Source organism: Cydia splendana, chromosome Z, assembly GCF_910591565.1.
Source record: "Cydia splendana chromosome Z, ilCydSple1.2, whole genome shotgun sequence".
NCBI lineage: Eukaryota > Metazoa > Arthropoda > Insecta > Lepidoptera > Tortricidae > Cydia > Cydia splendana.
In genome coordinates, this window is record NC_085987.1 from 41,705,117 (window position 1) to 41,720,544 (window position 15,428).

General features: G+C 38.7%; 1 protein-coding gene across 7 annotated transcripts in view; it reads right to left on the bottom strand.

Annotated features, from left to right (window-relative positions):
* The window catches only part of LOC134804055 (PAN2-PAN3 deadenylation complex subunit PAN3), a 30,129-nt gene that overhangs the window by 11,422 nt on the left and 3,279 nt on the right, over positions 1–15,428 (bottom strand). For all 7 annotated transcript variants that reach the window (XM_063776939.1, XM_063776947.1, XM_063776942.1 and 4 more), the window contains 6 exons: positions 13,811–13,930; positions 6,874–6,972; positions 5,902–6,138; positions 3,871–4,019; positions 3,133–3,254; positions 2,587–2,689 (listed from right to left, as the gene is read on the bottom strand). In XM_063776939.1, coding sequence (XP_063633009.1) covers positions 2,587–2,689; positions 3,133–3,254; positions 3,871–4,019; positions 5,902–6,138; positions 6,874–6,972; positions 13,811–13,930 — 830 coding nt within the window. The remainder of the gene's footprint in view (positions 1–2,586; positions 2,690–3,132; positions 3,255–3,870; positions 4,020–5,901; positions 6,139–6,873; positions 6,973–13,810; positions 13,931–15,428) is intronic.

Genomic DNA, 15,428 nt, shown 5'->3' on the forward strand with positions numbered 1-15,428 from the left:
ATATAATAATTGTATTCATGATAATTAAAATTGTAATTAAGAGAACTAAGAAGACAAATCGAACATTGTAACGTTACCTATATACTTAAATCTATTTATAATAATATGGTTGACACTGTATAGCATAGTAAATGTAAATATTATGGTAAAAGAATCTACATTGAATTGACGTGTAAAATTTGTACAATTTTATCAATAAATGTATCTTATCTTATCTTATCTAGAGATCACTGCTATAGTACATAATACTTTAGTAGTTTGCGCTATTAAGGTTCCCTTCTAGCCGCTATAGTTTTGTGTTTGAACAGTGACAAAAACCCAACTATACAACGATTTTAGGATATAGTGGCTTTAGAGATCATTGCTATAGTACATAATAATTTAGTAGTTTGCGCTATTAAGGTTTCCTGCTAGCCGCTATAGTTTTGTGTTTTAACAGTGACAGAAACCCAACTGTACAACGATTTTAGGATATAGTGGCTTTAGAGATCATTGCTATAGTACATAATAATTTAGTAGTTTGCGCTCTTAAGGTTCCCTGCTAGCCGCTATAGTTTTGTGTTTTAACAGTGACAAAAACCCAGCTATACAACGATTTCAGGATATAGTGGCTTTGGAGATCACTGCTACAGTACATAATACTTTAGTAGTCATATGAACACTATTATAGAACTGTTTTGCTCTATAGTACCGTTTTTGGGACATATATTTATAGCGTTAAAAAGCGCTTTAAATAGTAGTTTATAAATCCCTATTATATCTCATCGCTGTAAACGTCACAATGACTCTTTTATATTACAAAACTGTTGTATAGTGGATTTGTTTTTTCTTTTAAAAGACAAGCACAAAATCGTGATGGTTTAGATATTTATCGATATCTATTATTAGCACATTTTTTTTACCAATCACACTGAAAAAGAAAACAACAGTACCTAATGACTACATCTAAATTTAAAAAAATCCTATGTCTTTCTAAAGAGTTTGTATGTGTAACTGGGTCATAGCAAAATTCTTTCGGAACCCTAATTTTATCATGATGGCGGTGAATACTTCGTCGTAAGTTCTATAGTTAGCCTATAAAAGCGTCGGATTTACTTCTTGGCTGTATAGTAGTAACTATGGTGAATATCATAATATTTTATTAAATTATTTTATTAAAAACATAAATAAATCGAGGGGGCATTTAAAATTCCTCATTAACCTTATACAATTCTTACGGTAAAATTTCCATCCCATATACTTTTTGCACTAAGGACCGAATTATTCGACATCTAACTGACGCATATCAATATAAAGTCTTTATTTATCACCATTTTGCTTAGTACCGTTTTTGTGAAGTAAACACACAACAAAACCACTCACAACAGTTGATGGAAAACTTGATGGCAAATTGCGTAGTAAAGGAATTATGAATTCTACTATAGTATAAAAAAGCACTATAATAGAATTTCAAATACTACTATAGTATAAAACTAGCGCTATAATGGAATCTCAAATGCTACTATAGTATAAATTAACACTATAATGGCGTTACTGACAACAAATTAGCAGAAGAGTCATCATTACATCACTTTTATAGACCTAAAACGTCACGACTCACACTGCTACAGGTCTACTATATCACTGAATGGCACATAAGATGCGCCATTTCGGCTTTATACAATCTTGTTAGGTCTTTTATAGGACCTTAGGTGGTATTTGGGAAACGTTCTATCGACTACTATAGAACCACAAATTGTTACTTGGGATGTTTCGGTGGCTGCCATTCCTCAACACATCAACGGAGCGGCAACTGACGTCCATGAGGGATCATCAATGAGGGTTAACCAATATACTAGTTATCGCCCGGGAGGCGATTGGTCATGGAAATCTGTTCGTGGCTCGCGGTCTATTAACTTAAAGTCTGTTTATTAATAAATCATGTCCACACAAAAAACGCATGAACTTTACTCACAGTAAAATAGTTATTTACGATACAACTGCGGAAAGTAGGAAATTCGCACCGAGCGGTGATAAATTAAAACACGACATCGACACGAGTTGCGAATTACCTATTCGTACGTGTATCGTACAAGTTTTTACAGTAGGTACATACGGTTCTTTAAACTTTCGGCAAAGGCACGGAAAGTGCTCATTCCCGCACTAGTACGGGAATGTGGCAACATATCTACTATGTATAAAGTTTTTTCACATCACCTATTCGGAAAAGGGCTTTTTCTTCCCCGCTAGGAGGGATCAAAGTGGCACTTTTCCTCCCTGCTAGGGAGGGATCAAAGTGGCACTTTTCTGTTCTAGAACACTGTTTTAGTTATTTATTGCATTCTTTTTTTAGCCTGAATAATATTTTGAAACATAATAATTTGTGTCAACACTAAGATTTTTTTATTTTCCACATAGTTGATGTGAAAAGCAGTATGTGTCACACGGTATCAAAATTATTTCGTCTTGGGCGTTAACACTTGAATCCCTCATTACGCTCAGATGGATTCTATTGTAGAATCCATCGCTTCATTCAGGATTTAATGTACGCCCTTGACGGAAATATATCATTTTTATCCCTTGTAACACAAACTACTATAGACCCACCTGTCCCACGTCGTTGGTGTTTGTGTGCAGCGCGTCGGCGACGCCGCACCAGGCCACGCGCACTCGACACCCGTTCATCACCACCTTCGTCGGGTCCAGGTTTCTGGAAAAACACAGTCAATCAGTCCCCAGTTACAGCCCGTATACCACGGTTCGGGAGGTAGTTCGAAATTTAATCTAGTTAAAGCATATTTTTACTTACTGAACATATAATTACACCATAGGTTGCTTAAATGTTACATTTCTAAATAAATTAATGTCCCTATAATACTCCATATTATAGGGACCAACAAATTGACGTATATCTAAGGACGGGCCTTACGGGCACTAATAATGGTTCTAGTTCAGCGGTGTCACTTTCGAATTTGAGCCAATCGTGCAGTCTAACGCAACTAGTTGCGACCAATCGCGCACGTGGCACACCGCTGTACTGGTATTCTTATTGCCCGTAAGGCCAGTCCATGATCAATGGACCAACTTTCGACACGAGAGGTATAGAGACCTACATACCAGAATCACTTCGCAATTTAGCTGTTGTCCATGTACCTGCAAGCCAGTCCGGCGGTGTGAATGGCGCGCAGAGCGGCCGTCAGCTGCACTAGCAGGCTCCAGAGCACCGCCTCTGGGAGCAGTGCGCCGCACGCCACTGCCCGCAGCATGGCGTTTTTCTACAAAAAAATAGCCTCTGTTTAACACGTGATGTATTTATATGTTTCTTGTTCTTGTTAACGGCTGCGTTATCGGCCGTAAGTTCAGTATCAAATCACTACACCTTATAAAACAAAGTCCCCCGCCGCGTCTGTCTCTTTGTGTGTTTGTTCGCGATAAACTCGAAACTACTGAACGGATTTTCATGCGGTTTTCACCTATCAATAGAGTGAATCTTGAGGAAGGTTTGGGTGTATAATTTGTTAACCCGTGAGAAGCCCGGGCGGGTCGCTAGTGTAAAAAGAATTCAGCTTTCAAACGATATCTAACACCGTAACACTCCCAAGTACAATTCCTTACAAGAAATCGAAGTTATCTTGTTTATTTGAGGCATTTACGGCATACATCGCTGAGCTAATGTAGTGTACTCTACAGGATGGTTGACCGGTGATTATAAGTCAGGTATGTACTAACCCTCTTATTCATAAAAGTTTACGGGCCTGAATTAGTTAAATTATATTTTACCCCTTTCGTACGAATGCATAAGTCAAAATGACAGATAAAGACAAATGATATATAGCTAATTCACGCTTGTAATGGTTTTATGAATAACGCCATAAGTAGTCAAGTAAGTACCTGGTGTGTGTAGGGTCGCGGCGCGTCCGGGTCGGAGCTGAAGGGGTCGTGGAAGGTGTTGCCCTCGCCGGGGGCCGAGCTCCCGCCGGAGAGGTACTTGTTCATAACGGTCACGCACGCCGGGTGGTAGTCGTATACTAACACCATTGCTGTCAACCAACATTATAATTCAATTTTAAATAAGTTAAAAAATAAATATAAAAAAAAAAAAAAAAAAAATAAATATAATAAGTATAAATTTTATTTAATAATAAGGTACTGTTATTATTATGTTTTTTTTTGTGGGGGAAATAAAATGGAGTAACATAATGAGGAGATAAATAAATAATTTGGATTTCAAATATAGAACCAATATTCAACTCAGTATTGAAGAATTGAAGATGTCATATATGTTGTAATTATGGCTCCTCTACACTATCGGCGATGATAGACGATGACTGGCGGGGACGATAGTGTAGAGGGCACATTCGGCAGTCCCCGCCAGTCAGCGTCTATAATCGCCTGCAATCCGTGAGTTGTCGGTTTTTTGGGCACCCATCAAAGGGAATCAAAGGAACCGCCGGGTGGTTGCGTTGTACAGGCCCTTTAGGGGCATATGATTCCAAGTGTCAAAACGACCAGAGTCACAATGCCCTACAGCCAATAAGTCCGTAAGTATTATTGTCTTATTGCCAGAAATTCTAGGTGTTGTTAATATCCTTCTGTCATTGTGTCATGACACAGGTCAGAAATAGCTTTTTGTTCGAACTTGTACAAGAAAATGACTTGTAAACTGCTTTGGGTGGGAGGGGGTTCAAGCCTTCTAGATTTGTAAACAAGTAGGTACTATGTTTTAATAAAATATATTAATTACTAATAAAAATATAGCAGGTAAAGTGTGTTATAATGCCACACTGCCAGGAAGGGCAGATGTCATAATGCCTAGTGTCTAAAAGTTCGAATGTTATAATCCCCTAGTGACAGAATGCCCAGGTGACAAAATGTACAGATGTCAAAATGATCGCATTCCTATCAAATGGTCCAAATATTTATGTTTATGAGAAAGATGGGACTGCTACCAATAACAAATGGAACAAATATTTTATTTTTACTACATATATTGACCCCAGGTCCAAATAACTGACAAGTACAATGTACTTGGCTTGAAAACCTATCCGTAAATTATCAAAATAAATGATAAATGATACTATTTAATTGCCAATCAATTATGCTATCGTTGCCTTAACCCTAAGCTTTTGAAACTATGGGAATTCCTGAAATACGGGAAATATGACATCTGGACATTTTGGACATTGTGACCCCTAGACATTATGACATTAGGGCATTATTGACAAATGGGTAAATGGGATGGGCGTCATCAGGCCATTATTTCATTCGGACTAACTGACCCTGGACATTATGACACCTAGCCTTTCTGACACTTGGACATATATGCCTATAAACGGTACAGGAGATCATATGGATGCTTAACGATGATCTTGCCGATGATACTATCAACGATCATCGCCGATAGTGTAGAGGAGGCATCACGATCACACAATATTGACAATGTTTTTATACAAAAGGATTCATCAATTGTCAAATAAAATACGCAAATTGATATATTCATTCGAATACCTATTTACACATTTCTTGATGATCATGATCAATTATTGTAGAAACAATTTAGGAGATTATAAATAAAACAGTTTGGCAACGACGTTCGAGTTGTCGCTGTCCTTCCATATCTCGAGCCGCTTGCTGAGAGCGGAGTATTCGCCGCTCTGACGGTAGATGTCTCCACTCAACACTCACAGGTAGATTCCTAGTTTAAAGCGTCAACTTACAGTGATCACCGAACGCCTTGGTGGTGAAACACTCATGCAGCCGCACGACGTTCGGGTGGTCGATGTTCTTCCACATCTCGAGCCGCTTGGTGGCCACGTTCGAGTACGAATGCAGGCGGCGCAGAGCGTAGTGTTCGCCGCTCTGACGGTAGATGTCTCCACTCAACACTCACAGGTAGATTCCTAGTTTAAAGCGTCAACTTACAGTGATCACCGAACGCCTTGGTGGTGAAGCACTCATGCAGCCGCACGATGTTCGGGTGGTCGATATTCTTCCACATCTCGAGCCGCTTGGTGGCCACGTTCGAGTACGAATGCAGGCGGCGCAGAGCGTAGTGTTCGCCGCTCTGGCGGTGCGTGGCGCGGTACGATGTAGCGAGAGAGTGCGGGGTGCACTCGATCGGCGTCAGCTCTGAGTACATCTCGACATTCTCTGGTAGATCTGATAGAAATGACGTGACCGTTTAGGACACTGTATGTAACCCGACTACGGGATTTGTTAAGGTTTCCATAAGGGAAACCGCAAATCATTTAACTAACTACACTTATATAGAGCGGTGGTGGCCGAGTGGATATGACGTCCGACTTTCAATCCGGAGGTCGCGGGTTCAAATCCTGGCTCGTACCAATGAGTTTTTCGGAACTTATGTACGAAATATCATTTGATATTTACCACTAGCTTTTCGGTGAAGGAAAACATCGTGAGGAAACCTGCAATACATCTGCGAAGAAATTCAAAGGTGTATGTGAAGTTCCCAATCCGCATTGGGCTAGCGTGGGGACTATAGCCCAAGCCCTCTCGCGCATGAGAGGAGGCCTGTGCCCAGCAGTGGGACGTATATAGGCTGAAATGATGATGATGATGAACTACACTTATAAAACGACTTGCGATCAGCACTCATATGGCAGCGCGACCGGTTATTTCAATTCGCACGCACACTTATTTCGATTTTGTTAAGTATTACAAGAGATAGAAGCTATTAAAAGAAATTATGGAATTTGATTTTCGCTCTTAAATATCCCATAATAATCAAAAACTCAAATGAAGGGGCATACAATACATTTTGTAGAAATATTTGCAGTAAACTCAATATCCAGGAAGGAAAATAGGGACTACTTTTTTACGGAGATGCGGTCGTCCCCTATCATCTTAAACCTGAGTGTGTTCATAACTCACCAGGGAACTGCCGCAGGTCCGTTTGCAGGAACACCTCTTCGTTCCGCTGGTAGATCTCCTGGCGAATGGTCTCGGGCATGTAGAACGTCGCTGCGAGCCCTACAAACAAGAAATCGTTCATTATACGAATTGAAGCGGAGGCTCAAAGTTAATCGAATTTTGGTCGTGAAGAGGTAAATATCGAATCTCATCATACATCTCAAAGAAGTAGAACATACATTTTATACTTAGGGTCTGTTTGACAAATACTGAGTTTAGTATTTGATAGCTAATTAACTACCAGATGAAACTAATAAGCGTAATTCTACCAGTTAAGCTTATTTGAAGATTGTGAAACACCAACGATGAATTTATTCGTCAGATAGTGGCAGGTAGTTTATTCAGGACTATACTTGGACATTGTGAAACAGGCCCTTACTAAATTAAATAAAACTCGTCTGTAAAACATCGATCGCAGATCATACTTTCGCATTGCTAATGCATGCAGTCTTTTAAAGTTCAAGTCACTTCGCTTCGCTCCGTATTTTTGTTTTTTAGGGTTCCATAGCTAAACAGTTGAAATCGAAACCTTATTACTACAACTCCGCAGTGTGTTTGCACGTAAATAGGTATTCAGTGGCTATATTTTATGAGAAGTCATAGGTGAGTAATGGGCAGTTGATGTACTCAGTGTATTTGTATAATTACAAATATTTAATAAAAATAAATTGAAGGTTACCGCTTATAAGCAAATTGACTTTTTTTATAATTTCTTATTTTAATTAAAACTCGTTTTTTTACGTTATAACATAGGTAATTAATCACTGAACTAGAGAACCCAGTTTCCATAAATATAGTTTACCACTCCGCTTAGATAGTTCGTGATCGCAAACCTACAAAATGAAATCTGAGTTTCAGTACCTTACATACGGTCAAAATCCATAATCTCGATCTCCCAATACACACCCATACCACTACGAGTACCACGACCAATATGGGTACCGTAACCAATACCAATACCGACATCCAACGATGTGAACCCCCCGGTATTAACGATATAGATGGAGATTGTGATAAAAATACTAATCTCAATACAGACTCCGTTATTAACGTAGTACACCGAAAAAAATAATTTTCTACAATACTACCAGAACGTATAGTAATTAAAAATATAGTTATACCTACTAAAATCCGGTAGTAATAACAAAAAATGTTGTATTGTGTAAAACTTGTTTTTTAAACATCACTGTTTAATTCTAGTTAAATGCAATTTAGTACTGCTTACAATTTCGTTGTATATGTAAAGATGCAAGTGTTGTAAATATTAAACGTTTGTCTCGTTTAATATTTGCATCGTAACACTAACTATTGATATGTAAAAATAAAGATACGAGTGTACACGTTACAAGTTATTATGTTGTGGTTACTATAATGCATTGTATTCTGAATGAATCAAACAGTTGTGCCAACACCACGGTGTATGCGCGGGTGGCGGGGGGCGGAGAAAGGAATTGCGCAAGTCACAGAACAGCAGCCATTGCGCTAGCGTCTTTCGTTGCGGCCGGTCGATGTGTTTATTTACGTAGATCCTGTCCATAATTTTATTGTAAACTAGTACAAGTGTATAGTATAAGTGCGTGTTGTTTGCGTGTTGCTGACACAGTGAAATGTGCGGGCTCCGATTCAGGAAAAGTCCTCCCGCACCGATGTGGATAAGGAGGGATTCACACTGGTGGAAAGGAAACGCAAGGCGCGCAGGGTGCCTCGTAAAACTCTGTGTGGCACTGCGGAGCCGGTTAATTCTGGCCTACGAGTTGCGACACCGAGTAAGGCGCTCTACGTGTCTCGCCTGCATTACTCCGCCGGGGCCGTCGAGGTGGTGGAGTACGTCCGCCGGAAGACTGGCTACACGCTGAGGGTGCACCAGCTACAGTCGCGTCACTATGTGCACTTCAGTTCATTTGAAGTGCGCGTGCCGCGGCCTTAGCAGGACACCATCGCAAGCGCGGACTTCTGGCCGAAGGGTGTGGTGTTTCGGCGGTTCCGGGGCAACCTGCCGAATCCTACGCCGAGTCAGACGGCCGAGGCTACGGAGCCACGCTGTTACGTCGTCGCCCAAATCCAATGTTATTGTTTTCTTTGTGGAGACAAAATGTTTTTTTCATTTGTAGTGTCACAGTGCCTTGGTTTTACTGTAATGCTGTGTTACTTATTTGATCAATAAAATAAAATAAAAATAAGTGTATTTAAAACTTGTCTGTATTTACAAGAAGAGCAGTGTACTGGTTATATATTGTTCACGTAACCAGAACCCACTGTGCTGAAGGGACTTCTAAACGGGCCATATGTTCACTGCAATATGTGGCCGGCAACTATTAGTGTCCTCTAGAGGACACCAATAGTTGCCGGCCACATATTGCAGTGAACATATGGCTCGTTTTGAAGCCCCATTAGCAAAGTGCGTTCTGGTAACGTGAACAATATAAAACCAGTACACCGCACAAATCGTTCAGTTACATATACTGAATACCTTGTTATAACAACAGGACAGGAACGTATATGTTACTGTATTATTTAGTAACCATTAACAGACCGGCTAGTTGGGTTTACTAAAAGTCTTATCATCATCATCATCATCATCTCAGCCATAAGACGTCCACTGCTGAACATAGGCCTCCCCCTTAAAAGTCTTATACCCACTACTATACACTTCATAGAATTAACCAATTTAATTTAACCAGAATGGTCTGGTTATGTTTACAAAGTGTCCTGTCGTCACATATACAACAAGACAATATAGTACAGCTAACCAGATTCTGGTTACCAGTACCAGGTTTTTTTTTCAGTGTAGTTGATACAAATTCCAATATCATGAGTCTGCGTACCGATACCCATTTCTATTCCCCTAATATTTAAACTAATATTATAACCAGCACCAACGACTACAATGATTCCGATATCGAAACCAATATCAATGTTTTCTATATATAGCTCGAAACCACAGCTACAGGCGACGCCCATGTTAGTACTGATACTAAAGAGCTGTTATGTCGTTAGATGTCATCAGAAATAAAATTCATTAAAATTGGACTTGTTCTTTTTTTTAACATTAGAAATAAGGTAAACACTCTTGACGTGTCTTTTTATTGAAAAACACTTTTGAAATGAAAAATAAGTCACGGCAAATATGTAACAATTATGAATCATATACGATTATTTACATTATTTTGCTTTCAAAAGTAATAGTTACTGATTTTTAAAAAGCGTTTTTCAATTAAAAAACACACCAAGATCGCGTAGTCTTTTTCTAATGCAAAAAAAAAACGAACTATAGAGCGTTCTTCATGTGATGGCAGCTGCCGACTTAAATTTTAATGTTAATCAGTTGGTTAAATGTTTCTGCCTTTGCTTTAATCTTTAATCGCTTTAATCATTGTCCAATCATTAATTAAAGTCTTTTACGTAACTTCTCTTTATCTCTAGCCGCCCACAAAACAAAAATTGGCAAGACAAATGCAATTTTGATTTGTCAAAATAAATATTCATAATAATCATAATACAGTGCAAGGGGAGGCCTTTTTTCAGGTCCCTGGGCGGCTAGAGATTATATGTTTGTGCAATAGGTGTTTTCTACACGGTGGCTAAAAAATAACTGCATTCCCGTTGCCAGGGAGGTTTTGGGATTATACTGAGCAACTTTTACTATGGGACCAAACCCGAAATCTCAAATTAAAAAATTTACCCTCCCATAGAAAATGGACGAGCCAAAATGTATGAAACGGCCAAATTTTTTTTATCTTATAAGATTATAAAGATATAACCGTATTTATTGCAAATTTGGTAGAAAATTTAACCATCAAACACGATAGTACAAACGTACCATCTTGAAAATGCTAACAGGTTATTATTTATTCCACGGCTTGAACACACTGCATCACTATATTCTGTATGCAGCAATGCCCGAAGCAAACATGAAACTAGTTCATGCCACTAGCGTTTACCTTAGACAGGTATTTAGTCTTGGTACATGTTAGAACAAACGTGAAAACCACCTATTTTCTTATTAATATTTAAAACCTGGACATTAGGGTCATGTGCATGTGCAGTTAAATATGTGTTGATGGAAATTATATTGACGTAGGTCATAGGAGCTAACTAGATGGAGGGGTGTTTCATATACATCTGTGCTCTGTGCTGTGTCCAATATAATAGCAGTCAATGAGAAAATTAAAATGAAGGGATATCCATAACTTTAGATCAATTATATTCGAACTTTACTTGTTATTCTGTATTACATAACATTAATCTAATACCTTTAAACAATTCTTGTTTATTTATTTAAGCTTGAAGCTCTAGTGATATTGCCGCCCACGATAAAACTTTAACTGTCTATAACCTATTATTATAAATTATTTATCAAGACTACTCAAGTTACTCTAGCTTTAAAACTTTTATTATATTGCACACAGCTGTTTATGACAGTTCCCTCGTTCTAGTTGATAGCTCCTATAGACGTGGTTGATTTCAAACGCTGCATGAAAACAGCACGTATTTTATTACAATCACGTATTTATTCCTTCGTCTTGGATGCGTTGTACCCAATTATACAGTATAAATTATAAAATTACTGATAAATAATCTTTCATGAAAAAAAACGACTTCACAAAACAGTTTGAAATGCCATTAAAATTATTTACGACCACAGTGCATCTCATAGCAATTACAATTAGCCCCAAGACGTAAAATGTCGTGGTTTGTTATGGCAGCAGGTCATTCACACTATGTTAGATGTTATTAAATTAGTCCGTTACATTCACGCCATCTTTGACGAATCGATCTGTACGGATTAAAAGTAGAGCATGGACCACCTCTCACAGATTATATATATGGCGCTATTTGAAATCGCGGTCACAATTTTATTATATGACAATTTCTCGACTATAGGTAATATATGTACTGCCATCTTAGAAAGACTAAGCGTCTTTGACCAACTCGGAAGGCGAACAGTACCTCCTATATGAATCCCTTACGAGATTACGATATATCGAGAGAGATGGTGCTGCCATCTATACAACTTATTATAATTTATATATAGTAATGTGACTACTTAAAAACACAAATCAAACTACTTAAAAAATAAAAAGGGAAATTAATTTGATTTGTACCCAGAAGTTAAACCAATATGAATCCATGAGCTACAATACTGTAAACTTACTATCGTCTTTCCCCCGTTGTTAGGAAATCAATAGTATGTTTCGTAGAGAATTATCGTTTTTCAAGCCAGGCAATGTTTTCCAAATGGTAGGCTGTCACATTTGGACATTAAGGTAAAGGACCTAATCAACGAAAACTGACATTAAAATATGAAATCTGTTTAAAAGATGCCGTAAGACATTTTGTTAAGGATGGACCATATTCGCTAAGCTATGTCCATTATTACAACAGCCAATTTTGGCTCCAGGATTTATTTATAATTTACGTAAATTGTACTCGACCGGTTGTGACTCATACTACATTAGTATGGGAGCGCCGATGGTGTCTACCCATCCAGTTAGCTTGTATGGACTCCGTCTGTTAATGTGCGAGTTTATTTATTTTAGTTAGATTTAATAATTATTAAAAATGATCTGTGTTTAAATAAACCTGCGCTTCGAGGGTTCCGTTCCATCATTATAATGACACTTTTATTTTACAAATGCATTTTTCCCAGTGACTCAATAAGACTCGACCGGTTTTTGATAGCGGCAATAGAAAAACACAAAATGTCAACGGTCTATTACTTTTGAGATAGAGCCTGACAACAAGACAGACCGACGACTGCTGACGACGGAGCCAGTACTTAACAGTTTCGTTTGTCATCCTTAGGGTGCCCTAAATGGACGTATTTTTGAAAATTGTATGCAGTAAATTCTTCGTCAAGGATATGTTTATCTATCGGAGTACATAACAAGACAATTGATCAGTACCATTGAGTTTTAACACAGGCATTTAATCTGAATAGATAATAATGCAAAGCATGGGAATCTCCACCTGTATACACTGCAGGTGCAAGGCCACGGCACAATGCCGGTTATATATCATTGTAGTTTACATAGTTAATATAGTTTTTTAAACCCTATTGCATGGTGAAAATTGTATGCAGTAAATTCTTCGCAAGGATATGTTTATCTATCGGAGTACATAAAAAGACAATTGATCAGTACTATTGAGTTTTAACACAGGCATTTAATCTGAATAGATAATAATGCAAAGCATGGGAAAAGAACAGAATAGAGTTTCAAAAAACGTATGTGGGATTTTAATTAGGTACCTATACCAAACGATCTCTGTTCTAGGCTTAGCCGGTGTGAGGTGACGCTGACACCTCCACTGACTCGATGCCGCTTAGGTTGAATCAGCAGAGTCATGCGAGCTTACAGGGCTATTTGCCTCAACTTCGCCTCCCCCCTATAGTCTCCTCTTCCTAGTCCTTGCTGCAGGATCTGCTGGCTGGAGTTGCCCCTAGTATCAGTATCAGTATACCAAACGATCTCTGTTCTTTCTAAATTCCTACCATAGCTCGTTTAAAAAACAGAATGACACATTATGAGGAAATAACAGGAGAAAGCTTTATATCGTAGCTCACTGTAGCATAGATATAAAACCATATACAACACAAACAATGATAAAAACAAACACACAGAAATTCTAAAATGGCTAACACCCTACCTATAAGCAATGACCAGACATCAGCCGGGCTAGCACATGATTGGCGCGACAATATCTCGCCCGCGAGATAGACAACCCGTCCCTGTTTAATTAATACAGTTAGAAAAAGACGGGTAGACTATCTCGCGGGCGAGATACTGTCGCGCTCCTCCTGTGCTAGGCCTACTAACCCCTCTGCAAACGAGATTTCGCCCGCAGCACGCAATGGCATTATTTCCGCTGGGCTATATAAAGGACACAACCAACTCACCAGGCTTGGTCTGCGTTATGGGTCCCATGTGTGTAGGTGTGCCTGCATACATCTGCGTCGCGTACGGGGAGGGCACCGCCGGCCCCGGGCCCACCACGCCTAGGCATTGCTCCGGCTGGCCTATAGAAAGGACAAATATTTTTTAACTGGAGGTCATGTGTTCAAGTTCCGGAAAGGGAATTTATTTGTATAATGAGCGCGAATATTTGATAAGGACTATTACCTATTTACCTGAAAAAGGCACGTACAGAAGATTAAATATTTGACCTTTACGCATTTGATTGAGGTATAGCTGCCATACAAGGTACAAGCATTTCCTAAGCGACATTCTCGTAGAATGGCCCTGCCAGCCGCCTGAGATAAGTGAACCTATTTATACCGCATTTCCTCAGTCGCCCGAATGCATTACGCAAAAATTGCATTGACGCACATAGGCCTTGTACTTTTGAAAGTCAAATAGTCTCGAAACGTAGATATCAGCATCCCATCTCGTCTTTGTCATGGACATTTGCTTAGAGGTCATAGTATGAATAACTCGCGAATGATAAAGTATTATTTCCCGCGAATTTGAATCTACTTTCGCCTGTGACTTTGAATCGTGCTTTGAAAGGAAGGGATAGCTTGGACGTATTTATTGGACACAAAAAAATATTTTTTCAAATTTTAAGCAATAAACGATATTCGTAAACTACACCTCATGTATGTATTTTTTTATAGTCAGTTTGACACGGTTACCCGCGTCATAAAAACAGATCGATTAACACCTAAAGCAGGCCACTGACGAGCCTCCTTCCAAATGGATGCCGTTACAATAGATTCATCCAAATGGACGGCATCCTAATATTAAACATTGTGCGTTTTTGACATTCACGGACCGATTTTGGATTGCAGCCACGCTATTTGGACTGTTGGAAGGCTCGTCAGTGGCCACCTTAATTCACCAAAATTGCCTTAGGAAAAGTCCTAAGGTAATTCCATGTTTGTTAAGTCCATGTTTGTGTTTTCACCGTAGCGTCACTTTTGACGCTACGGTGAAAACACAAACATGCCGACGTACATACCTAGTCGTATATACCTAAATCGCTAAAATCATAAGTCATAACTATTTCCGTAGTTTGATTAAACGAGCAACATTTTAAGATATTTTCAGGACCTACCACAACTAGAAAGGTTGCCATTTCCAGCAAATAAGTTAGGAAAACTTGAAGTTTGACCCAAAAAATGTAACATGCCCAGTGTTGGCCGAAATGTTAATGCAATTGAATATTTTTGACCATTAACCAGTACAAAATTGAACCGTCAACTGTAACCGTCCGTTACCGTTCACGGTTCAATTTGCACTGGTTAATGGTCAATTGCAATTAACGTTCGGCCAACACTGAACATGCCTAAGAATGTGTTATACTTTGTCCATACCTAAAAAAAAAGATTGATGACTCTTTGAAGGAAGCGATTTTTTAATAGTTGATCGGTCAATTCAATCCAATCAGTCAAAGTAGAAAAAAATGCGTAGGTTAACGTATGTCGTGCAACAATTAGCACAAGGATTGTAGATATTACTCATAATTCTACAATTTTCTACATTGCTACATGAACTTTATGACTTTACTTGTAAATG